At 49.4% G+C, this 25,577-nt stretch overlaps 9 protein-coding genes across 9 annotated transcripts, besides 1 other annotated feature; 5 read left to right on the forward strand and 4 right to left on the reverse strand.

The window, feature by feature from the left end:
• Nucleotides 1–20: 20 nt before the first annotated feature.
• Nucleotides 21–74: a sequence feature (Short protein (N7500_005512, KAJ5163682.1) was converted to a misc_feature.).
• Nucleotides 75–594: 520 nt separating this feature from the next.
• N7500_005513 (uncharacterized protein) lies at nucleotides 595–2,919 on the forward strand (the record flags this gene model as incomplete). The annotated part of the gene is made up of 3 exons (XM_056676657.1): nucleotides 595–1,546; nucleotides 1,597–1,727; nucleotides 1,777–2,919. 3 exons carry the CDS (start codon nucleotides 595–597, stop codon nucleotides 2,917–2,919), a joined length of 2,226 nt encoding a protein of 741 aa, XP_056531657.1.
• A 1,310-nt stretch (nucleotides 2,920–4,229) lies between these two features.
• On the reverse strand, nucleotides 4,230–4,974 carry N7500_005514 (ribonuclease P subunit p20 family protein; the record flags this gene model as incomplete). The annotated part of the gene is made up of 2 exons (XM_056676658.1): nucleotides 4,230–4,819; nucleotides 4,902–4,974. The coding sequence occupies 2 exons, from the start codon at nucleotides 4,972–4,974 to the stop codon at nucleotides 4,230–4,232; spliced, it is 663 nt and encodes a 220-aa protein (XP_056531658.1).
• A 3,883-nt stretch (nucleotides 4,975–8,857) lies between these two features.
• N7500_005515 (uncharacterized protein) lies at nucleotides 8,858–10,282 on the forward strand (the record flags this gene model as incomplete). The annotated part of the gene is made up of 2 exons (XM_056676659.1): nucleotides 8,858–9,481; nucleotides 9,539–10,282. 2 exons carry the CDS (start codon nucleotides 8,858–8,860, stop codon nucleotides 10,280–10,282), a joined length of 1,368 nt encoding a protein of 455 aa, XP_056531659.1.
• Nucleotides 10,283–11,081: 799 nt separating this feature from the next.
• On the forward strand, nucleotides 11,082–15,730 carry N7500_005516 (putative UDP-glucose:glycoprotein glucosyltransferase; the record flags this gene model as incomplete). Its single annotated transcript, XM_056676660.1, has 4 exons — nucleotides 11,082–11,230; nucleotides 11,307–11,660; nucleotides 11,722–12,559; nucleotides 12,614–15,730. 4 exons carry the CDS (start codon nucleotides 11,082–11,084, stop codon nucleotides 15,728–15,730), a joined length of 4,458 nt encoding a protein of 1,485 aa, XP_056531660.1.
• Nucleotides 15,731–15,942: 212 nt separating this feature from the next.
• Nucleotides 15,943–18,063, reverse strand: N7500_005517 (MYB DNA-binding domain protein; the record flags this gene model as incomplete). Its single annotated transcript, XM_056676661.1, has 2 exons — nucleotides 15,943–17,942; nucleotides 18,000–18,063. The coding sequence occupies 2 exons, from the start codon at nucleotides 18,061–18,063 to the stop codon at nucleotides 15,943–15,945; spliced, it is 2,064 nt and encodes a 687-aa protein (XP_056531661.1).
• A 545-nt stretch (nucleotides 18,064–18,608) lies between these two features.
• N7500_005518 (exosome non-catalytic core subunit RRP40) lies at nucleotides 18,609–19,427 on the reverse strand (the record flags this gene model as incomplete). The annotated part of the gene is made up of 1 exon (XM_056676662.1): nucleotides 18,609–19,427. The coding sequence occupies one exon, from the start codon at nucleotides 19,425–19,427 to the stop codon at nucleotides 18,609–18,611; it is 819 nt and encodes a 272-aa protein (XP_056531662.1).
• Nucleotides 19,428–19,979: 552 nt separating this feature from the next.
• Nucleotides 19,980–21,785, forward strand: N7500_005519 (ribosome-associated complex protein SSZ1; the record flags this gene model as incomplete). The annotated part of the gene is made up of 3 exons (XM_056676663.1): nucleotides 19,980–20,078; nucleotides 20,134–20,170; nucleotides 20,221–21,785. The coding sequence occupies 3 exons, from the start codon at nucleotides 19,980–19,982 to the stop codon at nucleotides 21,783–21,785; spliced, it is 1,701 nt and encodes a 566-aa protein (XP_056531663.1).
• Nucleotides 21,786–22,582: 797 nt separating this feature from the next.
• Nucleotides 22,583–23,510, reverse strand: N7500_005520 (SUR7/PalI family protein; the record flags this gene model as incomplete). Its single annotated transcript, XM_056676664.1, has 4 exons — nucleotides 22,583–22,844; nucleotides 22,909–23,091; nucleotides 23,149–23,443; nucleotides 23,498–23,510. The coding sequence occupies 4 exons, from the start codon at nucleotides 23,508–23,510 to the stop codon at nucleotides 22,583–22,585; spliced, it is 753 nt and encodes a 250-aa protein (XP_056531664.1).
• Nucleotides 23,511–24,074: 564 nt separating this feature from the next.
• N7500_005521 (uncharacterized protein) lies at nucleotides 24,075–25,249 on the forward strand (the record flags this gene model as incomplete). Its single annotated transcript, XM_056676665.1, has 3 exons — nucleotides 24,075–24,140; nucleotides 24,258–24,443; nucleotides 24,506–25,249. 3 exons carry the CDS (start codon nucleotides 24,075–24,077, stop codon nucleotides 25,247–25,249), a joined length of 996 nt encoding a protein of 331 aa, XP_056531665.1.
• Between the last annotated feature and the right edge of the window lie 328 nt (nucleotides 25,250–25,577).

Below are 25,577 nucleotides of genomic sequence, written 5' to 3' on the forward strand. Positions count from 1 at the left end.
TCAAGGGAGTAGGAAACGAAATGGCCCTGCGCTCTTGCCTGGGTTCCCTCATGGCATCTATCCCCGATCTTTGATTTCTTTTTCGTTACATCTTCTAAAGGGCTGCCTGAAGCCTGCGCGGAGGCGGCAGTCCCGTCTTGTGCTTCTATCATTGCCCTGGCGTGAGACCGGTCGCTCACGGTTTCTGGCCCTCTCCATACACCTCCTTGATCTTGAAGCGCCTATTTTACTCATTCCTCAATATTTCTCAGTTCACAATTCAGAAGTGAGTTCACTCCTTATTTTCTATATACAAACCTTTTTTTGTGGGGTCGAGGTCTTCCCTCGACCTAGGAGCCAAGTTATATTTGTCTCTCCCCCAAACAGCACTAACGCGACCGTCTTCATTTTAGTCAACTAAAGCTCCAATCACCCTTGCGCGCATTCAATATTCCCAACCCTTGGACATAAAATCAACATTACTAGGCGTCCTTTTTCTATCCTTCAGACTATCTCGGAATACGGCCCCTTTCCCCTTTTACAATCCGGAACCGTCGACGCGCTCCGTGCTCCGTCTAGATATCCCATTTCCTTGAACCATTCGCATCCTTCTCCATGACTGCTGTGGCATCTCCACCTAGCGTCGAATCGGGGTCTCGTCTGGGATGGTACAGCTCTAACAGCGGAGGAGAAGGAGCTTTGTCTTCAGTGAACGCAGACGACGTGTCGCGGATGTTCATGCCACGGAAACACGTTCAACGCTCAAACTCCTCTTCTTCTCTGGGGTCGAACTCTTCGACCACTTCCACGTCTACTGTGAACACCTCTTCTCAAGATACACATGCCGCGCAGAGTTCCGCCAGCGAATCAGAGACTTGGTCATCATCAAAAAAAAAGTATTCAAAGAATATTTGGCCTAGCTCGAAATCCGAGCCGGTATCAGGGGTAACGAACGCGCGATCCCAGGCAGTGCCTGCTTTCTCGTCGGGACCCAGTGCATCATCGACAATGTCCGCAATGCATCAGCCTTCGAACATTGTCCCATCGCAACAGATGCCTCAATTATCACAGCAGAATGGCGTCCGTGCGCCAATTGGTCCGCCATCGGACAACCCGGCAATTTTGGTTCTACTGCCATTGAACGGCACCTTTGACAGGAAACAGATCAATGTACCATACTACCCCGAGGTCCTCCGAATTGGACGACAAACAAACGCCAAAACAGTGCCTACGCCTCTCAATGGATTTTTTGACTCTAAAGTTCTCTCTCGGCAGCATGCGGAGGTGTGGGCCGATAAGTCTGGCAAAGTCTGGATTCGAGATGTCAAATCCTCAAACGGCACATTTGTGAACGGCCACCGGCTGTCTCCTGAGAACCGGGAGTCAGAGCCGCACGAACTGCGAGAAACTGATACCCTAGAGCTGGGTATCGATATTGTCAGCGAGGATCAATCCACAATCGTCCATCACAAAGTCTCATCTAAGGTTGAGCATGCCGGAACCTATGGAACTACCCCCAATATCCTTGATCTGAATTTCGGAGACTTGGATCCTGCCTCCGGGGGCGGTCTTCTCCCTTCCCCCTGAGTCAACCGCTTTCTCATATGCGTGGTCGAGCCGGCAGCAACGCGAGTAGCAGAAGTGCTCAGAGTGTTACCAGTAACCAGCTCAATGCTTTACATCAGCAACGGCAAATGAACTACTGGAACTCGCCAATTTCCATTGAACAGGTCGTCAAGCGGCTTACGGTGCGATTCACACCTTATTTGAATACTACATATTGCTAACTTGTTATAGGGCGAACTGAAATCTGCAAAGCAACAAACAACAGATCTTTCTCAAGCAGATGAATTTTTGACGACGATCATGAAACCTGGCTATGCAGAGAAAGAAAAGCTCACTAAGCCCACTCCTTTGGAGAACAGTGCTCATCGCCAGATCAACGGCCGGCCTAAAATGCCTCGAGTCGACTCCTTCTCAAGATTCTCGGATCCTCCCGCTCCTCCTCCTCAACAACCTCTGCCAGAGAAACCCGATGCGTTATCACGAAGCGCCTCGGAGTCTTTCTCGCCACTGAAACGCAGCGATACGGAAAAGCCCAAGAGTGGTACAGGTTCCCCTGTCTCGCGCGATTCCAGTCAGATCTTGAATCTCATTGAGGCGCTATCTTCTGCCAAGCGAGAGATTGAAACCCATGGCACACGTGTCAAGGAACTCGAAAGTTTGCTGTTCCAGGAGCAGGCTGCTCGAAAATTGGCAGAAGACAAAGTCAATGAATTGGAGATGCGCTCCGCATTGGATGTCAGAGAAGTTGAACCCGACAACGGAATTGTTCCACTTTCAGAGAAAGAGCAAAGCAATACGGAAGCAACCGTGCAGGTCAACGGTATCCATCCTTCGGAGACTCCTGCTCCCGAAGACAGCCAGGCAGAGGCTTTTGTCGAGGATAAGACTGCTGAACTTCAGACTCGATTGGAAAACATGATGGAGGAGATGGCAGAGATGAGGAAGCAAATGGCATCCTTTAAAGATCGCGCCGAGAAGGCCGAAGATGAGAGCTCGGAATCTCGCAAGTCCCTGAGCGAAATGATTGAAACATTGCGCCAGGAACGCGCTGAAAAAGAACTAGCGACGGCGCATGAGAAGAAAACCGATACGCATGATAGCAAGCCGAGTAATGGCTTGTCGGAACACTTGCTTGCACGCGATGAAACTTTGAAGGATTCCAAGTTGAACACTCCGTCGATGCAGAGCTCCGATCCGGTTACCTCTCAGAACAAGGACGTGGATACCGCCGCTGCAACCACAGCTTTTGCAACACAACGCTATCAACGCAACTATGTGGAAGAAGCAAGTCCTTACGCGTCCATGTTTGGCGTGGTCTTATTAGGAGTAGGCCTGATGGCCTATCTCAACGGTTGGCAAAAGATGGACAAATGAACATTTGACCCAGCTTGGCCTCGCATGCTACTACTCAGGCTTCATGTTCTTTTGACGGCTATTCTATTGCATAGGCCCTTTGCATTGTTTAACTATGTCTCCTACCTTTCTCATCAGATTTCAGTTTTCGCCAGTCACGACTTTCTGGCGATGAATGTTCTGGTTGCTCGCTCCCCTCTCGGTTGAGGATCATTTTTTTGCCTTCATATTCGGAGCCTTTCCCTTTCAGCCCACACTGTCTCTCTTATTTCACGAATTTTTTGATGACTTTCTCGAGATTCCTCCGTGATCTCCTTCTTGGTCGTCTTTTTCGATGTCCGTTCCTCCCCCTCTTTCTTCTCATCTCCTTTCTCGTTGTTTTTCTTCTACTTCCTACTATGTTACTATTAGCCTGTCGCCCCCTCGGGGATCGACAAACCTCTTTCTCTTTTGTCTGTACATGATGGGGAAAATAAGGATACGTTCATGAGTTGCAGCCTCTCTTTAAAACGTTCCGTTCGATGAAGGGTTCTCAGGCATTATCATTCATCATGTCATGTCAGCACAGGACTTTGTGAGCGTACCAAGGAGTTTTTATTCGTACTATTTCGTTTTTTATTGATGCCATTTTCATTTCGCTGGCAGATTCGATGATTCAGGCTCCCTCTTTAAAACTCTTTCTTGATTGGAGTAGTGCTGTTATTATTACTCTATAGTCCTGTCTCTCTCTTTCCTCATTGATACAACTCTGTCCAGCATCTACAACGCGTTGGGTTGGTTTTGAGGTCGGGTGAAGCGTGCGCTCTGGGTAAATCAGAGTTCATTTAAGGACAATCTCGATGTACATGATTTTGTGCTAGGCTTACAACCCAAGGGCAAACGAATTGTTCCTTTTCTAATCCTGCTCAAAGGCCTTCCGGGCTTCTGTCACGTGGATATTGCACCTGTAGAGCATTTGGTACTGGGTATATGCATGTGACGAAGGGTGGTAAGAGGACACCCACCCTCAAATGAGGACTTGAGGTTTGACTGCTTCCACCAGCAACATCCCAGAACAGGCACTCAGGATAAAAGTCGTCTGCGCTCAGTTACTATGTTGTGTATAGCCACCATGGGCGTTCCAATTGAATCATAGTGATTCAGTGATTTGTGCGTGTGCCCAAAGCTCTAGGTGGAAATTCTGGGCTCGGCCCCAGGCTCATGACAATGGCCTTTTTCCCTGCCATAGATGTGGAATGCTGCAGCCCACTACCCTCAGATCAGCCAACGATGGTCGGCAATTGGATAACCAGCTATCGTAGGAGTTTTTGTCGAATTGATCGTAGGTGAAATCACTTGAGGCTGACGGCGACCTCAACCATTTTGATCCATCTAGTCCGGCTCTCAGGGAGCTCGGCGTCATCTTCCGCTGCGGCAGCCTGAAGTTTCCTCTTCTTTGCAGCCGACTTGGATTCCGGCTTAGAAGCCGAATCTCCCTGGTCAGTTGGGGTTTGCTCTTCCTGCCGTTGTCGTTTCTGTTCCTCTTTCGCTTTCATTTCTTCATCCTCAACGATATCATCCACGACAACCACACTCCCGGTATTTACACGGACTGTGTACTCGGTTCCTTTTTCTTCAAACCATTTAGCGACGTTTAGCGCCTTCTCAATAGCTCGTCCTGTCGCCTTCACAAAGACTTCCTCTCGCTTCTCTGACACCTTTGACAGCTCCTCGAGTATCTGCTTCTCGCTCTTGCGCGTGTCCTCAAGGTTGATATTTGCAGTAGCACGCTTCTCGGCCTGCAGGAGGATTTTCTGGACACGCTTGACGGCGCTCATGAACGGCGTCGTCTTAGAAACATAGACAATCTTGGGCACTGAGGCACCGGCATACGGGGAGGCGACTGGTGCATGAGGTATAGGGCGCTTTTCTATCTTGGCATCTGTGGTCCAAAAGTCAGCGCATGTGATCTTTTGTTTCTAGCATTGGTCATCGACCCTAGGCGTTCGGATAGGAAGGCTGACGTTTTGGTAGTCTGATAAGATCTTTGTTCTTTTTCTCAAATTTGAGCTTGGTCTCCAATGGCCCCTTTGCCATGACTGAGATGTGCGTTGTACGAATGAAAGTTGCGGAGCTAGGTCAAAGTATTGCAGCTGCGCGTCTTATCGTCTGCCTTTTTCTGCCAGGTTGGTGGGGCCGCCTGCCCGATACGGTCTGCTTATGTCATTATTTGTTGAACTTGCCGTTCTATGGGAATGACATGTTGTATCTACTCCGTACAATATACTTCGTACATCGAAGTAAATCGGCAAATATATCCAATGATACCTATGCTGTAGCACGCCTCACCAATTTGATGACAAAAGCTTGGTCTTTCTAAGCAAATCAGCTCTACACACCAATGTCTGCATCTGAACGTAAAAGAGAACATCAAGCGATTCGCTCACGGAAAAAGTACGGAAGGCCGACGGAAGGCCGGCGGCGCGCTATAGATCGGTAATGTTCTATCTATCTTTCATGGAAAAAAAGGAAGGAAGCTAGGCTCATATGCCTCCTCCGCATTGCTTAGTTATGTTAGGGATGTTGATCAGCCTTACTTCCAAGGTTATGTTGTAGTTGATTATGATATCTGACAAGCGAGCAGTATCATATTTGTTAGTCAATTGGAGTTCCACAGTGCAGAAATGGCAAGCCAGCTGCCAGAGTACAGTATTTATATTCCATATGATGCTACTACAGCCTGCCCTCTTGGAAATTGCTGATATACAGCCACCCCACGACGGCACAACTATCGTCAAGAATCATTAGGCCTGGTGTAATATTGTTGAGCAATACAACGTACTTTGTACTTGGGAAGGCGGATCTAGGTACTCCATATCTCCGTATTCCGTATGGAGGTCAAACACCTCAGTGGATCGAAGGTCCTTTTGATCGGATGGGCTTTGTAGGACCCGGAGCATGCTCTGTCGCCTAATGATACTTAGCTTGTTGCGTTTCGGAGAGAAGATAGTTTCCCATAAAACCACGCCAGGAGACTAGTGAGCTGTGGACCGCAGATCTTTACTGGCTCTGAGCAGTGTACTCCGTAATCATTGCTATGATTCTGAATGAGGCTTCTAACTAGCGGACCCCAGTGGGTTCCCGATGATTGTGTGACCATCCTACAGAGCACGCCGTACTCCGTACGGAGTATACGCATTGAGATTGCTCAGTTGGAGACGTCTTCAAATTTAGGATGTGGTTAATGCGGAAAGGGGTTTCTTTGTACAAGATAGTTTAAAGTGGAGAATGTCGATATGAACAGCCTGCCCAGATGTTTCTCCTATATTGTAGATACCCAACTGTGGAAGGAGCCCCTTGGGTACCTTCTCCAGTAGTCGAATGTCTTTATAGATCATTTTTTATATCTCTAGTCAGGGGCAGATGCTGTCACAGGTTAAGAAAGCCATGACTGTACAGATTCAAAGAGGGGTCTGTTGACAAGCTTACGTTGTATGTTGTACTCCGTACCCATCATGATAACCCATCAAAGCTTCGAAAGAACCACTGTCGTCATCTCAGTACCGAGGCCACCCGAGTATTTGGTAGCTGGTAGCTAGCAATATCCCCATTATGGGGTACTCCGTACCACAACGGCGATGATGAAATGATCGGCGTGGCCCCCTAATGATCTGGCAAAAATTCCCCTGAGATTGGTTGACGTACTCCGTACTCCGTACTTTGTGCTCTATATTGTACATAGTTACAGAGTGTGTACGGAGTATACAATATCGGAAGCAAAGAGAGGCGTTGCCGATCATTGTATCTGGGCTTGACGGATCGACACAACGCCTCCAGCTGAATGTTGATCAGGTGATCCTGTTTGGGAAGGTCCCGAAATTGGCGGATATGTGGATCAGTGTCGGTGTATCTTAGATCATGAAAGAAGGGGTCCGAATATGCGCATGTTTGTTTTTTGATCCCTAATTTTATGTATGCACCCTAGTTATGTATCAAATTAAGTACGGAGTCGATGTAGCTGATTTTCCCGGGATGTAAGCCCTGGAGGCTAAAAGTACATTAGACCTGTCATCAGGCAAACAAAAAGCGCCTCAGGCAGATAACGGCCCTCGGGCACTTAGGGCATAGACAGCGGCCCGTCCGACTGGACAACCGCGGTATAACAGTCAGATTACCACGAAAGACACATCCTGAACCATGGGTCAAGTGTATAATTACCGCTGTTTATTTATCCGCAAATGTACGTATGATTGATCGCCTCACAGCCTTGAAGATTATCACGGCTTTCTGCCTATATCGTACATCAAGTTTGCGTTCTTGTTCCGTGTGACTGCTCCAACGGCTCTTTTTGAGTGGACCCAAGGCAACGGTCCCAGTGGTTTCACCACCGGGGATATGTATAAACACAATATTACACGGAGTACGGAAAACACAAAAGGTATTGCGTACGTATTATGTGGTAGCCCCACAGGCGATCGAAGCGAGCACAATCGCAATCGGATCTAAGAGCTATTAATGGGAGGTTTGTTTCTTGAAATAGCAAGCATGGGAGAATGGCTCATATGGTACAATAATAGATGCATGTTGTGTTTGAATTTTTCCTGGAGGCGAAGACAAAAGTACGTGGCCACACACATGAGCCACAATCTGTAAAAATCTGCATGTCCGTACAAATTGTAGATATAAGCTGAGTGTGATGGTATAGCCGAGGCGGATCTCCAAGAAGTTTGTTTACCCCGTAAATTGACCAGTCCGACGGAGAAGTACACATTCTGCATAAAAAGTACATACATACATACCACGGTGCGCTAATGAATCTGACAGGACTGAAAAATTTGCTAAGCGTAACGGCTCCCCCAGTTCCCGGTCGCGATGTTAGAGTTCCGCGTGCACTGGATCCTTGAATGCAAGACAGTTCTAGTCCGCCTCAAGCCGGAAAGGCACGGGGGTAACAATCCAATCAGAAATGTGAGCTAGACTTTTTGGCTTAGAACCTACCCGAAGAGGTATGGTGTTCAACGTATGCTAGTGGGGTCCCAATGGCGCCAACGGCTGTCTCTGAAGCATTCCAAACCAATTGTAATTCACGCGAATCGGGGCTAATGATATCTTCCGGCGGGTCGGTGCAGGTGGAGTAGCCTTAAAAAACAGAATCCATGGATCTGGACTCGGATAGAGGGAAGATTGACTTAATTTAATTAATTTAATTATCGAATTAATTGATCAAAATAATTAAAAAACAATTTAAAAACAATTTAATGACGGAAAGTTTTGTTTCGCGGATTTTTGCGTTCGAGTCAGTCCCCACCTAGTAGACTGGTCCAGCCATGGGGCAACATCTCGCGCATTTTTGTATGGGCCTTTTCCCCTCCACTGGATCTTGAACCTTTTCAACTTCTCTCAACTTCCCTCTACATTCGCTTGGTCTCATATCCCCCAACTTTGGCCCTTTATCCGTCTCACGTTCTTTACTCGAACCTTGAAGGGGGTTAAGACCTGTCTCACGTTTCAGTGCACAGAAGCCAGCCATTGAAGCCGCTTTTTGCCTTTTTTTGCATACATCAGATCTGGCGTGCAGGAGATCCGAAAGATCCTGCATCGTGATTGGTTTTGCTTCTCAAGGGATATCCTAGAGGGGGAAAAAGTACTCGCCTTCCGCGAAAGTTTTTCTTCTTTGTTGGCCTCCTTGGGTGACTCAAAAGTCCAAACTACAGAGCTGATCCGACCAACCGGGTCCCTCCATCAACTTTTTATTCCTATTTGGGCCTATCAGGTCTCTCTCACTACCCCTTTGACGGGCTCTGAGCTATCCTAGCCGCCACAACGGATCCGCCTCTTCGGGTCGACCATAACTACTGCTCTTTGGCCACTGGACCTCCACTCTTTTCTTCTCATCACGACTTTCACTACACCTTCTTCATAACACACTCTCTTGTGTTGATAGCAGCCCTGATACTCCAATATATTAAAGACCCATAGTATGTCTCAAGCCCCCAACTATGAGACATTGGATGCACCCGATGGGTCAGCATTGACGTGGATCTTCGATCATTGTCTGCGTTACGCCGACAGCTACGAAATCTCTTTACGTGCTGCATACGAACTCAATCGCCACCCATCAAAAAACACAATGGGGACTTCATTTCTTCCTCAGTCACCCTCCATCCTACGCAATTCTGTTTGGTCTAGAAACTCTCGCAACTCCAATTCCTCTCTTGATGCTCCTTCTTACGACACCAATGCCGAATTCCGTGCTTGTTTGACTAAAGCTATCTCCGAATTGCCTTCTCAACCCTGCTCGCTCCCTCCGAGCTTCATTCTCTCCTTTGTACGTCGTTGTTTTTGTCTGGAGCTGTCCGATGTCGACTTTGCCCAGGCTTTGACTGCTCTTGATTACCTTAAAGCTATCCAAGGTCGCTGGAAGAAGGAGATTGATGCCGCTTTTAATCGGCTCGACATTACTCCCAAGGACGCGAGTGACCCTCAGCACTCGGAGGTCGCTCGCAAGTATCCTAATGTCTTGACCTGGTACAAAGACATCAGTCAAAAGGCACGCCTGATCGATTTTATGTACACTCAAATCCATGTCGGCCTGCGTCGCTGGGTAAGTCCCATTCCGATATTCAAACAATGAGTTCCGTGTCTAACATTTATTCCTCAGGTTCTGGTCAATCAGATGATGCTTGAGCCGTTTGACAAGGCCAACTGCCTTGCTCTTCTCAACACTCTACTGCCGCCTGTTCACCGAGACAGCCCGACCCCAACACAGCAGTTGACGCCAGCCACCCTTGGACATCACCGTGACACATTCTTCAAATACATTACCAACTACAAGGGTGATCCTTCAATGCTGGAAGCTATCATTACACAAGGCGCTCGAGCCAACGAGGAGAATGGGTGGCCTGCATTGCATGAAACCCTTGACAGATACCTGGACGCAGTCCTCGAAATGATCGACGAGTGTATTTTGATCAACGAGCCTTGTCAGATTGGCAAGTCCGGCGTGCAGCGCCGCACCGACTCGGGCATCAGCTTCGGTCCGGATTTCGGCCCCTGTCCTGCTATCTCCCAATCCTCAGACACCGAAAAGCCTCTTCCCCATTTCCCAGAAGAGAACACAGGCTCTAGCAAGCATGGTTCGTTCCTGGACCGATTTTCTTCCTTGTCGGGATGGGGCAAGAAGAAAGGCCCCAAGAAGGAGCAGGATAGGGAGTTTGCGCGCAGTTTGAAGAAGATGCAGTCCAACAGATCATTCAACAGTCGGGCTAGCAGCATCAATACACCAGCCAAGTTCAACGCAAATATATCCTTCGAATTGACTGACGATAAGCGCCGGCGTTTGATCGATGAAGCCCAAGCTCGCAAAGCAATCGACTCGACTCAAAACATCGGTCAGGCTGTTTAATCGCAACTTTCTCCCACTTCAACCAAAGGAAACCAGCGAACAAAACTCCAAAAGCGAAAAATAAACCGAAAAATAAAAAACCAACGAGGGGACTGGACAGGCTGCTCACATTCACTTGACTTCTTTACATTCGACTCGATCATCTTTTACTCTTCTCTCATTCTTGCTGCAGCCGTCCCCCTGCGAGCACAAAATTCAAAGGGAACACTCGCTCCCAACTTTGCCAATCCCGGGCCTCTATTGCAGAGCCAGCCGGGCTGCATTTATGTGACATACCTTAGGTGTTTCGGAACAAACAAAGGGCGTTCGAGGGGGAAGCATATGGGGGTGTTGATTTCACGACTTAATGTTTTTACGATAGCGTCCAGCTAACTGGATATGAACCCAAAATTATTATTATTATTATCATTATCATTATCATTATTCGTAATTCTAGTTCAGTGAATGTAAGCACACCTAGGATCTCACACATGTAGCCAATGCATACAAGGTGCTAAGTTAAGCCGCCATCTTGATCTCGGAGACTGCGCCAGTTGCCGCTCAGTCCGCCGTAGAAGCTGCGATAAGATACCTAGGTACCCTCCAAGTGTCCAGATCAGCCGATTCGTCCTCGATCTTACTACCATCTTTGTTGAGAGCTCTGGCTCATTTGGCCCGTGATGCTTGCAAATAGATTGACTTGCATGTTTGTTAATTAGGAATTCCACCCCGCATCACATAGGGATTGCTCGACACGAGGCTCTCCCCTATACAATACAACAAATATACACAATTGCCCCCCACACTGCATTGCGCGATAATGAGGGTCTCTACGCGATCTCAGATTTCCTGGCGGTGGTACACCGTCGTCGGAGCTCTGTTACCAGGCTGGATTGCCAGTGCTAGTCCAGCTGTGAACGTGGCGCTCCAAGCCTCCTTCGACTCGGCCCCATACCTGGTCGAGCTTCTGTACGTTGCACATTGAATGATCCCCCGCCTGGGATAAACCTGCCAATACAAGGATAGACTAATGAGTTGAGCTCAGGGAGTCTGCCGCCGAAGAGAACTCTACCTCCTATTTTCCTTTGTTGGACCGCATCGCCGACGGGACGTTTGAGGACCTCACAACGGAGAAGGAGCTCTACGACCGCTTCTTGACAGTTGTGAAGGATGATGGTCACATTAAGACTCCGGAGAGTCTTTCATCTTTTAAATTATCGCTTTCGCTCCGATCATCGGCGCCTCGTATTGAGGCACACTTCCAGTTCTATAACACCTCGGTTCAGCAGTCGTTGATGGTGGCCCAAGATGCGGTATGTCCCGTATGGGTTCACACAGAGGGAAAGCAGTATTGCTCTTCTGCGATGGAACGCGCACAACAGGATGTCGAGGGAGAGTTGTGGGTAAATCCTAGGCTGTGGGGTGTGGACTCTGGTAGCTGACTTGAATTTGTGCCTCAGGGATCCTAGAGAGCTACCATTCGATCGCGTCCTAGGGGATGCATCGCTACCTCCAGCTGTTCTTTACGCAGACGTCGGCTCTCCAATGTTCAGGGATTTCCATGAAACCCTGAGCGACTTGGCAAAACAGGGACAGATATCATACCGTGTACGCTATCGGCCTCCCCAACATTGGATTTCTCGTCCCTTGTTTGTGTCTGGGTACGGCGTGGAGCTTGCTTTAAAGCGAACGGACTACATTGTTATCGATGACCGGGATGCGGAGCAGCTTGAAGAAAAGAGCGCCAGAAGTCTTCCAACCGATCCGGACGAGACGAAGGAGGATGCTCCAGATGACCTTCAGCCTTTGGCTTCCTCCGAAGTGACACGCCTAGGCTTAAAATCTGCGAGCTATGTCATGGACAACACTGATCCTTTGGGGACATTGGTCAAGATGTCCCAAAATTTTCCTAAGTATTCATCCATCGTAGCTGCTCACAACTCTACTGGAGAAATGGCGCAGGAGATCCGCCACAACCGGTCAAAAATGTTCCCTGGTGGTTTTAATGCTATGTGGATCAACGGTGTGCAGATGGACACACAGCAGATTGACGCATTCTCACTTCTAGAACATCTGCGCCGAGAGAGAAAATTGATTGATAAATTCCGCGGCCTGGGTCTCTCCGCGAACGATGTCGTGAAGCTACTGTCACACCGACTGCTCACCGAAGCCCAGGCTGGTGCTGAGGAGCAACGTTATGACTACCGGGATGATTTAGAAGGTAACCAGGTCATTATTTGGATGAACGATTTGGAGAAAGATTCTAGATATGAGTCCTGGCCTGGTGCTCTCGAAGCGGTCCGTATTATCTTGTATGGATATTGGGGTGAACACATACTAACAAAATTTTAGTACATCGCCGGTTCTTACCCCGGACAACTACCGCCGGTGGGCCGAGATCTGCACAACGTGGTTGTGTCTATCGACTTGTCTAACCCAGAACACATGATGCTTGTTGCTGGAAACCTGCAAGCCTTCGTCATGCGAGGGATTCCTGTGAGATTTGGCTTGGTACCTACAGCCTCGTCGCCAGAGTCAATTGCTCAACTGAAGGCAGCGCATTACCTTTTCGATGCTTATGGCATAGGGTCTCTTGTGCAATATTTGCAAGAGTCTGCTTCGAAAGGCAAAATAGGCTTCCCAGACAAATCGTGCTTCCAGTCGGCGGCTCAAGAACATGAGCTCGTTAACGAAGAGGAAGCCTTGTCTCTTGATCAAGTATTGAAGAGCGAAAAGTATAATGCTCTGGTGTCCCAAACCTCTGCTTACCAGCGTCGGTTGAGTCTTACCGGCGACGGACCTCAATTCCTGGTGAACGGTATTCCTATCTCCCGGGAAGGCAACTGGATGCAGGGAATGAGCATGCAGGTCAGCAGGGACTTGAAATTGGTCCAGCAAGGCATTGTAGAGGGAGTTTTCGAGGAGGACGCATGGCTTCCGGAGTTCTTTCTTGCTGGTGCATTGGAGAGACGCAATACTTTCCTCATGCCCGAGGATCCTAAGAGTGTACAGATTGTGGACATCGCTACCATCCTTGCATCGGACGAAGATGTCTTGAGCAAGATACCCCACGTTCCCTCGGACAAGGACGCACTGGAGAGCGCTCATATGATAGTTGTGGGCGATTTCGAGTCAGAGACTGGCATGGAACTACTTACCGATGCCCTCAATCTTCGAAAGGAGAACGGTGATGTGGAGATTCTGATGCTGCACAATGCGGCATCGGATGCCGAAGATGATGTTCCTAGGAATCTCGTCACTCTCTATCTCTCGCTTGCAAAGGGAGAGTCTGTTGACCAAGTACTGACTAAGATTGCATCCAGCGATCGTAACACTGAAGTCCTAGAGACTGAAGCCGAAAAGATCTCTACTATGCAATCTGTGCACCGAACTCTAGCCAAAGAGCTTGGATTCAACCCTGGTACCGAGGGACTCATTGTCAATGGAAGGGCAGTCGGCCCTATTGAGGAGGAACACTCGTTAAGTGTAAAAGAGATGAGCCAACTGATTGCCTACGAACGGATGAAACGCCTCGATTCCGTTGCAGCGGCTGTTGACCAACTTGGATTCGCTGATAAGATCTCAAACCCGCTCGATTTTGCCAAATTGACCTCACTTGTGGCTCTTTCCACCATCTCGGATGTCCCTGATGGCATCTTCGAAAACACTCCTGATTTCAGAGTGGATGTGTCCAGTACATGGAGGACGGAGCACTCTGTGATAACAATTTCTAACTCCGATGATCCCACGATCTACGTTGCTGTTAGCCTTGACCCGGCGTCTGAGGTTGCTCAGCGTTGGTTGCCGATTCTTAAGGTTCTCTCAGAGCTCTCTGGCGTTCAGGTGAAGATTTTCTTGAACCCGAAAGAAGAACTCACGGAGCTTCCGGTCAAACGATTCTACCGATATGTCTTGGAATCAGAGCCATCTTTCACGAACGAGGGCGCTCTGGCTCGGCCGCAAGCGTCATTCGCTGGCGTGCCAGTTGAGGCACTACTGACATTGGGTATGGACGTGCCGTCATCTTGGCTCGTAGCACCCAGTGAGTCAGTATACGACCTGGATAACATTAAGTTGAGCTCGGTCAAACCTGGCACTGACGTCGACGCCATCTACGCTCTCGAACACATTCTAATTGAGGGCCACTCTCGTGATCTTACAACGAATTCTGCCCCCAGAGGTGTCCAACTTCTCTTGGGCACCGAGAACGATCATTATTTCGCCGATACCATCATCATGGCTAACCTGGGATACTTCCAATTCAAGGCACAACCAGGCTTGTGGCAGATCAACTTGAAGCCCGGCCGCAGCGAGAAAATCTTCAAGATCGATAGCGTCGGTGGTCTAGGATACCGTCCGCAGCCCGGTGACGAGAACAACGAGGTTGCTCTGCTGTCGTTCCATGGTCGGACGCTGTTCCCTCGCCTGTCCCGAAAGCCAGGCCATGAGGAGGATGATGTTCTTGAGACAGGAGCCCAGCCAGGCTCAAAAATGGACTATCTTGCCAAAGGACTCAACTTTGCATCCGGCGTCCTCTCCAGTGTTGGGGTCGGGTCCAAGAGCGGAGGCGAGAAACACGCCGATATCAACATCTTCTCGGTGGCAAGCGGACATCTCTACGAGCGCATGTTGAACATAATGATGGTCTCCGTGATGCGACACACCAAACACACCGTCAAATTTTGGTTCATCGAGCAATTCCTCTCACCCTCCTTCCGCGCTTTCCTCCCTTCCCTCGCCCATGAATACGGCTTCTCCTATGAGATGGTAACGTACAAATGGCCGCACTGGCTGCGCGCCCAGAAAGAAAAGCAACGCGAGATCTGGGGATACAAAATGCTCTTCCTGGACGTGCTCTTCCCCCTTTCTCTGGACAAAGTAATCTTCGTCGACGCGGACCAGATTGTGCGCACAGATATGTACGACCTAGTCACCCACGACCTTCAAGGTGCGCCCTACGGCTTCACGCCGATGGGTGACTCTCGAACCGAAATGGAGGGCTTCCGCTTCTGGAAACAGGGTTACTGGTCCACCTTCCTCCGCGGCAAGCCCTACCACATTTCGGCGCTGTATGTTGTCGACCTGAAACGCTTCCGCGCGCTTGCTGCCGGCGATCGTCTGCGCGGCCAGTATCAAATGCTCTCGGCGGATCCGAACAGTCTCAGCAATCTTGACCAGGATCTGCCCAACCACATGCAGCATCATATCCCCATCCATAGTCTACCGCAGGAGTGGCTTTGGTGTGAGACTTGGTGTTCCGATGAGGATTTGGATGTGGCGAAGACTATTGACCTATGTAATAATCCTCTTACCAAGGAGCCCAAGCTAGATCGGGCTAGGAGACAGGTTCCTGAGTGGACTGTCTATGATGATGAGATTGCAGCTTTGGCGAGTCGGGTTGCTGGTGAACAGGCTGCTGCCGGTGTTGAGTTTGTGCAGACTGGCGAGGACCGCAAAGACGAGTTATAGTTGACCCAATGGGTTTCATTAGATAAAGCGATTGCATTGATGATTACACTTGTTGCATTTATTTGGATGGAATAGTGAATGACCTGTGTATTTTCATGGACATTTTTTTCTACTGCTCGCTATCAAAGAATTGATATCTTTATAAACAAGGGTATAATTTGAAACACAGGAAGCAAGCCATAGCAAAGGTAAACTCTTCGTTTCATGCAGTTTCACAATTCATCCGAGTCGGTCTCGTACTTGACGTTGACTTCACTGCTGTTGTCATCTCCGCCGTCTGAGTCAGTTTCATCGATGACAGCTTCGTGCTCAGTGGCAGATCTGTGAGAAGCAGGTGATTCGGGCGATGGGGATTCTGGAACAACAGAGCGATAGGGTTCATCCAAGGGGGCAGGGCTGTCAACAAAAGCTTGCTTCTGCTTCTTGGACTTTTTATTTTTTTTGGGAGGCTCGGGGGCCTCCGCATCGCTGCTAGGTGCCGTGTTGGCCTCGTCGGCAGCGATACGTTCCTCTTCCTCTAGTCTCTTTCGCTTCTTCTCTTCCTTCTTCTTCCGCTTGCGCTCCTTGCGTGCGGCCTTGTCCTCATGGGCTTCTTGCTCAACCTGCTCTTGTTTTTCCTTCTCTCGCCGCTCTTTCTTCTCGCGCTTTCGCTCCTCCTTGCTTTTTGTAGGAGCGGCGGAAGACGAAAGGGGTTCCTTGACGGGTGGGGATGGGTCCTCGTTAAGCTTGCGCTTGGACTTCTTAACTTTTTTAGGAGGCTCAGGCAAGTCGGGCTCACCCTCCTCAGACTGTCCTCGCTGTCCGGACTCGACATTGTCATTAGCAATGGGCGATGCCGCTGCGTCACCCTTGGGATTTAGCTTTGCGGTGGTAGTTCTTGTAGCTTCATCATCATCAGAATCCTCATTCACGAATTGAGAGCTTTTTCTTTGCGCCTCCAGTCTCATGTTCCAGTGAGCACTTTTCTTAGCGGCGATTTTCGGATCAAACACTGCGCCTGGCTGGCCATTGGCCCGCATGATCATGACCTGTCTCACGATCTTGCGCCACTTGTCTGCGCATTGTTGTCGAGACCGCATGTGTCCCATCTCCTTGCTGATGTTACCCCATACAATGAGGCGTTCATCCAGCTCGTACATGTCTTTGCCTGCCTTATCGGCAAGCATTGGCTTCATGGTGTTCCACGTTGATTCGATGGCGTTCAGGAAAATCCTGGTTTCCTCCTCTGACCAGGCGCCTTGGTTCATGGTGCCCTGGTGCTCAAGCTTGTTCTTCCAGCGCTGAGTGACATCGTCATCACTGCGCCCAATGAGCTTACCAATGTAAGTCCACTTTGGACCGTGCTTAGCGTGGAGCTCGATAAGCTCATCGTCTTGTTCCTTGGACCAATCGTGTGCTTTTTGAGCCGAAGCTTGGAAGTGTCGGCGCATGAATCGGTACACAGATCGTCGATCTCGGTCTGGAACGAGAGCGTAGATCTCGTCCCAGAAGTCCCCTTTTGAGATGATGTCCGTAGAGACAGGAAATTCACCGTTTGCGCCACGCTCAGAATGCTGAACCATCTCGTCGAATTTGGCACTAGGAATGCCATGCACGGTGCAAAAATTGAGTTTGTACGCTTCAATTTTTCGCACTTCATCGGGCGTATAGAAGCCGATCCTTAAGTTGTCCTTCTGCCTGGTGCGCGAGCCTCTAACTCCCTTGGCCCTGTCTCCTGACGTGGTGCTACCCTCGAGGTTGGGTGAGCCAGAGGCTGGAGTTTGCTTGGTGACAGCCAGCTGCTTATTAGCGGGCTCTTCTTCTGCAGCCGTCAAGTCAGGAGTAGGTTGAGAATTGGACGCAGCCACTGACTTCGGTTCTTCGCCATTCTGCTTGCGAACCTTCTTCGCCTTGGGGTTTGATGGAATGGGTTGGCTGGGGGTTGGGGGATTTTGGACAGCAATTGCAGAGGGGGGTGAGTGGTTCACTGGTGAAGCTGACATGGCAACGGAGTTGTCTGATTTGCGATGCTTCTTGGACTTTTGCTTGCGCTCAGGTTCAGACTCGCGCTTTCGCTTTGAAGTATTCGACATATTGGAGTCTAATTCTGGGGTGCGGTTTGAACCATTGGTTTCCGCCATTGCCGGCGATAAAGGCTTGGATTTCAAGGGGAAATGTTTGTTCTTCTTTTTCTTCGTCGCATCCACCATGGAAGAATTCGGAGTTTCAGGAACTGCCAGATTGCACATGTTAGTTTCAGATCGCGCAAAGATCAGGTGTGTTCACCAACCGGTATCTCCAAAATCCTCAGGAATTTCGGGGTATGGTTCAGGCTGAGACGATGTATTTCCCATGGCAATAAGCTGCGACAATGAAGAGGAAGGGGAAAATTAGAGGACGCGATAAAAAGGAGAGACCGAGGCCCTCAAAATTTACGGCCCACGAAGCGTGCAACCCGGCAATTGGGGCTCACCGCTGGCATTGACCGCCCATGCGGGGCCAATCGAGTATCAATTTATGGCTATTGTACGGAGTAGATGATCTATGTATATCATTGTTGCAGGAAGAGACAAAGTACAATAGAAATAATAAGATAAGAAGGAGCCTCGAAAGGACTTTAGAATTTTTCTTCAAGGCACCAAAATACAATATTCTAAAGATCAAGCTAAGATTCATTGAAGACTGCCATACAATACCATTGTACATCATTTACTACAAAGGGACTCATGCAATCCATACAAGACTCCACAAGAATTGTCTTCGGACATTTAGCATTTACTGAACACAGTACTGGCAGGTATCATGCTCATGATTGCATTAATAGTGTACATGCTGGCATAAAGAACATAAAAAGCAACTGCAAGTCATAAAACCCATACTCCAGTTCCTACAGACATAGTCACGAAACAAGCTTCAGATCCCTGAGGATTTTCGTCACTAGTTTCTTTTGGTCATGAGGGTGCAGGTTCTGCTGATCTGTCTCCTGTAGACAACGTCCAATTGCGATAGTGACCTTGACAGCACTTTCTGCGGCGTTGGAGCAGTCTACCCACACCTTTCCATTGCGACCAACTGCAATCTCAAATCCTCCCAGGCTCTCCAACTTCTTTCCAAGTTCAGAAAGAACTACCAAGCCTTCAATTGCATCCGTGTTCTCGGCAGAGGAAGAGCTTGCTCGAATCAACCGGGCCGCCATACCAGTCGAAACATCAAAAACCATTCCCCCAGTCAAGGGTCCCAACCCTCCATCAGCCTTGCCAGTTGCTGGGTTGACACAGGTGAGTTCAACTTCGGCGCCGGCGCCGACTCCCACAGACTGTACTCGGGCATACACCAACTCGCCTTGCTTCAACATTGGCCTCGTCTTCTTGGATGCGCCCTCGAAGGACAGCTGACCCAGGAGCGCGTGGGCCGTGTGTGGAGTCACCATGCAGTGGAAGAAATCAACGCTGGAGTGGTGGATTTGAGCGATGACAAAGTCGTTGACGGTGGGAATGTATCGGCGGTTCGGGAAAGAAAGAAGTGAGACGGTGTTTCGTTTCGCATCGGTCGTCAAAAGACCAGCTTGTGTTGCTGTTAAGACATGATTGGTTCCTTTTGAGGAAGGCTGTGATAGGATGCGGAGGCCGGGGCCTAGTCGTAGAGGATTGGAGCTGTTGGTAGGAAGATGGTCTTGAGGTACCTCGTCGCTAGGTAATAGGACAAGCGGGGCACTCATGATGCCAGACTGGGTAGACTGTGTTTTGGGAATAGCCCAAGGGTAGATTTATCTGAGTGAAGAGGTTCAATTGTGTATTGCTGGATTTATTTCGTGCAGATAGATTGGCCTGCTTTTGCGCATTGATTCTGCGAAAGAAAACGACCTTCCTTATCACCACGTGACTCTGGTGTATGTATACTGACCAAGCTCCATCCCTACCTAGGAATGACCTTGGACATATGAAGAGATTGGATAATTAAGAGTGCTACTGAAATTTCTCACTCATTCCCAATGTTTTTTTTTACTTGATAGCCATATTAATCATAGAAAACCGTCCGCGCACGGGGATGTGAAGTGTGGCGGTGCATTAATCAAAATCGCCACAACCGCTATCGATAAGCACTAGCCACATTTGCGGCAGACGAAAATCTTCAAAAATCTTTTTCGATCGTTTCCCCCTCAATCGAGATTTCCACCAATTATTTCGGATACCCTCAAATCTACTTTCACGCCGTGACGTGAGACCCTTATTCTTTTAATCCAAAAAAAGTACATATTTACAACTTCGACATGGGTGACGCTGCCAACAGTGCCCCCGCTGAGGCGGAGCGCTTTGCTATCGGTATCTCGTTTGGCAACTCGTGCAGTTCCATTGCCCACATCTCGCCTGTATGTGTTGATATTCATTTTTCGAGTCAGCAAATGGTGACTGACAAATATATAGGATGGAAAAGCTGAGGTCATTGCCAACGAGGAAGGAGGTGAGGACAATGAAGCCCCATGGTTTGAGAACTTGAATTAACATACTCAGATCGTCAAATTCCTTCCATCCTTTCTTACATTGAGGGTGAGGAGTACCACGGCACACAAGCCAAGGCTCAGCTTGTTCGCAACTCAGCCAACACTGTCGCGTACTTCCGCGATTTCATCGGCAAGGAATTCAAGTCGATCGACCCTACTCCCTGCCATCAGTCTGCCCACCCCCAACAGCAGGACTCAACTGTCGCTTTCACCATCCGCGACACCGAGAGCGAGACCCCCAACACAGTCCCCGTTTCCGAGATCACCACCCGTCACTTCAAGCGCCTGAGGAGCTCCGCCTCTGACTATCTTGGTAAGGATGTCAACGCCGCCGTTATCACCATCCCCACCGACTTCACCGATGCCCAGCGTGAGGCCCTAGTTGCCTCCGCCAAGGCTGCTGGTCTTGACGTTCTCCAGCTGATCCACGAGCCCGTTGCCGCTGTTATGGCTTACGATGCCCGTCCCGAGGCGACTGTCACCGACAAGCTGGTTGTCGTTGCTGACTTCGGTGGCACCCGCTCCGATGTTGCCGTTGTTGCATCCCGCGGTGGCATGTACACTATTTTGGCCACTGCCCACGACTACGAGCTTGGCGGTGCCTCCCTGGATAAGATCATCATTGACCACTTCGCCAAGGAGTTCATGAAGAAGCACAAGACCGACCCCCGCGAGAACGCTCGTGGTCTGGCCAAGCTGAAGCTTGAGTGTGAGGCCACCCGCAAGGCCCTCAGCCTGAGCAGCAACGCTCAGCTGAGCATTGAGTCCCTGGTCGACGGTGTTGACTACGGTTCTACCATTAACCGCACCCGTTTCGAGCTTCTCGCCGGCAAGGTCTTCAGCCAGTTCACCGCTTTGATCCAGCAAGTTGTTAAGAAGGCTGAGCTCGATGTCCTCGATATTGACGAGGTGATCTTCTCTGGCGGTGTTTCCCACACCCCCAAGCTCGCCAGCCTGGCCAGCAATATCTTCCCCGAGAAGACCAAAATTCTGGCTCCCGCCGCCTCCGTCACTGCCATCAACCCCTCTGAGCTGTCTGCCCGTGGTGCCGCCTTCCAGGCTTCTTTGGTCCAGGAGTTCGATCACGAGGACATTGAGCAGTCCATTCACCCTATGGTCACCGTCACCCCTCATCTGACTAAGGCCATTGGTGTTGAGTTCACCTCCGAGACCGAGACCAACTTCCAGCCCCTCCTTGGCGCCGAGACCGCCCTCCCCGCCCGCCGCATCGCCCAGTACTTCGCTCCCAAGGAGGGTGGCGATGTCCTGGTCCGTGTGTGCGAGGGTGTCCGCGAGATCAAGGTCACCAAGCCCGAGCCCAAGGCTAAGGAGGAGAAGCCCGCCCAGGATGAGGATGACTCCGACTTCGATTCTGAGGAGGAGGAGGAAGAGGAGACCCGCGAGATTGTTTGGAAGACCGAGAAGCCCGTTGCTGAGCTCGCCGTCAAGGGTGTCAAGGCTGGCAGCAAGATCGAGGTTATGGTCCACGTCAACCCCGATCTCGGTCTGCAGATCGCCGTCCGTGAGGTCGGTTCCCAGAATGCCGTCCGCGGCGCCGTCAACGGCTCCGCTTAGGTTCTTTTCCCCGTGAAATAAAATAAAAAGACCTGGATCTCGTTTATGGTGTGATGATGCATGCACGACTGATAGAGGCTGTGATTTTCTTTTTGTCCACGATTTATACTGCAGTTATCGTCATGGAGTCTTTCCCTTTTATAGTTCTTGAATAGACTCAGTTAGATTCAATCAATCAATACTGGTTCTCTTTTTCAGCCCACTTCACTCTGTTAGGTCCCCCTCTGCTTCCCAGGACTGTTTATTGAGAATCCACCATATTTGACTGTATAAAATTTACACTCCAAAGATAAGGTAACAGAGAAATTATATTACAACTAGATTAGATAGGTTCGCAACCGAAAGCACAAATTCCTGCATAATCTTCAAATCGGAGAATCGTTGGACCATGGGATTCATCAACAAATCATCAAAGGCTCACGTGCCTTGAACATAACTGGAGTCAAGGCAGAGAGAGTAGTGCGCGAAGAATGCTCAATTGCCACCTTATGCAGGAAGGCCGCAGACTTATTAAGCAAGTAAAGATCGTGAGGGGTTTTGTAACAGCATCAAGCGAGTGGGTAAATCGATCTTCAAGGCTGCATACAGGGCATTCATATGTAGCTTGACGAGATCAACGTGAAACAAGCGGCCTCCTGAAGAAAGAATAAACTCTCAAAGGGGATATCAACGCGGGAAGGCAAAGTCGGGTGTGAGAAGGTCCGGAGATCGACAGTTCTGAGTCGACATTTTCAAGTACTCCGGCTTGTTCTTGTCGAGATGAGGAGGCGGGCTTCTCCTGGAGGGTGTACATCCATTTAAGCGTAGTTTGTGCCCTCCTTCTTCTGGCTTTTCACGCTATTTGAGCGCTGCGAGGAGAAGAAACCACGGCGACGTTCCCTGCGTCCACTGTATCCACTGCTGGTATCTTTCCGGCCGACAGCACCACCGACGCAGTACAGCATGCACGCAATGAACTGGCAGACAGAGGCCGTCCACATGAAGGCGAATGCCTTGACACCCAGGTGTGCACCCTGGCCGTTGTGCTTGAACGCTTGGCGGCCCTGGACAAAGACAGCACTGTGAAATCTAGTTAGCATGTTCTTCACGGGACAACCTAAGTTCCAATTGAAGTGGTACATACGTCATGAGACAGGTCGTAATGATCTGGAAAGTCAGGGCGATCCAGGCCAGGAAACCAGAGAGGTAGCTGGCAACGCGGGTACACATGGCCAGCATGCCCGTGAAGAAAGAGCAGACGGCGAAGAACAGGCCGATAATGATGAAGGGGAACATGAACCGCGATGTCAAGAAGTAGTGATTCGTTCTACGGTGCATGGTTAGCACGACCCGGTGAATGAGAATATATCAGTGGGTGACCTACCCAATAAACTCATGAGGCACATTTTCGGTGGTGCCGAAGTTACGGTGGCTTGGGGGATCGAATGGGAATTCCACATGGGTATCTCCACAATGACTCTTGCCGTCTCTCTCCTCACAGAGGTTCCAGAATGTCCAACGTGAGACTGCCGGTGCACCAGGGATATTTCCCGTGTCTGCTTGGAGGAAGTAGATTCGGTTCAGTGGCGTCGTGTTGGTTACACCTCCCAAGAGAGTGAGTATGATCAACAAGATCGCCCCTGACATGAAAAACAGGCCTGTAAGGCCCAGTGTTGCTCCTATAGATGATCAGGATTCAGGTACTATAGAGCCGTTGATCAGGGTCGACTTACTGCTGAAACCCATATCTGGTTTTTGGTAGGCCACACTAATCTTTGATTGAGGGGCTTTTTTTTTCCTCTCGAGGTTGTGTCGTGATCTCCAAGGGGAACAAGTTGCTCAAGAAGAGAAAGTCGAGAGACAAAAGAGAGGTCAGGCGGAAAGGACTAGCTGGTATAAGGCTGCAGGAACTGCCGGGGTATCCGGGGACCACCTACAATGACGAGTGGGCATCATGCTCTTCTCTTGTCAAGGTTTCTACAATATTGAGAGTATCGACGATCATAACGTCATACTTGCACCTGACAAGCTAGCTGTTCCTGGTTAGCGTACACTCTACTTTATAGACTAAGCCATATCAGGTTAGTCTGTGTGGTCCATGACGAAGTCAAGCGCGTCTAAGGAAACGACGTTACAGCTCCTTCACAAGGAACATCAACCTATGGAAGAAGTGACGTGGACTAAAATCTCGTCGTTCCTACCTTAATACACGTTCGCCCTTGAAAAAAGAAAAACCTTGTCCTGCCCTACCTGACCCCTGAGGCTCGACCCGAGGGTTCACCCTACGAGTTTTCTCTGTACGACGTTGTAATGGCGACCTGGGCATACCCCCCACTGCCCGCAGAGCAGATCAACCGTGAGGCGGACACTGCGCTGGTATGTAAAACATATATGGACCTCGACAACAGGTGCGCTCTACAAAGAGTCCTGGTTGGCTGTAGCTATGATCCATTGTGGAGCTTTTCTAGTATAATGCCAACATCTCTATCTTAGGCTCGCGAGTTAGAATGGCTCTTGCATTCACTACAGGATTCACTTGTCTCATTGAAGGAAGGTCTCCAAGAATGTGCCACCCTCCTAGCTCCCCAAGAACCGGGGTCAACCTTGGTGTTGTCCTCGCTGCGGTCGGAAAGCGTGAAGGGGTTTGTGACTAGAGTCGGTACTAAGATCGTGAAGGGCGTATGTATTCCGAGTCTTGTTCGAAGACCAATGAATATGCAACTGACCCGATTCTTCTCTAGGATGTTCAACTTCGTTTGGCGTCGCTACCGCCTCCTCGGGGTGCACCTAGTACCCGATTGAACCTATCCCAGTCTCCCGAGGCCCCAGAACTAGTACTTCGACAGCTAGTATCAGTTCGAGACCTTGTGGCTCAAAGCCTGGATATTGTGGATGTGAGCACATGGACAGGCGATCCTCTCAATGCAAGGTTCATTTTCAGTCAACTACACCTCTTGCTCGAGACAATCAGCGAGGCACGACAAATGCTCAAAGGAGACAGCGACGAGACGCGAGGCAAGTGGTGGGATACCAGTGCCACCGAAAATGTAGGCTCAGCTTCTTTGACAAAACTCCTGCAATATTTCGCTAATATGTATGCACAGATGTTTGACCCTCCGCTTCCGCCACATCTTTCATTCCATCTCTCTATCACAGATTCCGCCCTGGTACTTGTTCTTCGGACTCTAGAGGCCACTCCCCTCAATCATGCGCAAAATGCATTTTCTTCAGAGATATCCCTGTCTGGGTTCTCTCTACGTGATCGGATATTCGGCTCCCGAGCACCAACCCATGATGAGGCCGGTAGCATTTTTCAATGGCAGGGAGAAGAAGTCCGTGTCAAAGAAAAGGTCCGGGTAGAGAGTCAGGACCCCAGTCTGATGGCGGTCATGGCAAAACTATCGGCCCTTGAGCATGAGGTGATGCGGTGCGTTGCTGCGCTGCGGATACTCATGGGCGAGGAAGATACGGAGAGTGAGGCTTAATTAATAGAATGATACCCTACTGAATTTACACTATGAACACCTGCTTGTAACGCTTGATACGATACGATACTTAGGACATGGTCTCTGTCTCCAGAACTATGAAATGGGTTATTTGAGATATATTTCCAGCAATCATAACGCTAGCTCTAGAACTCTTTTTGGCCTGACGCATAATAAATAATATACCAATACAGTAGCAATCAGCATACCGTGTGCAGTACAGTATAAAATATAAATATGTTTGTGGCGACAAAACAGTCCATGGATGATATATATTGTAGATCTCTGATACCGAGTTAAAACCGGGGCCAAAAGGGACCAGCCAATG

This window comes from Penicillium coprophilum, assembly GCF_028826855.1.
Source record: "Penicillium coprophilum strain IBT 35676 chromosome Unknown utg000004l_segment0_segment0, whole genome shotgun sequence".
Taxonomy (NCBI): Eukaryota; Fungi; Ascomycota; class Eurotiomycetes; order Eurotiales; family Aspergillaceae; genus Penicillium; species Penicillium coprophilum.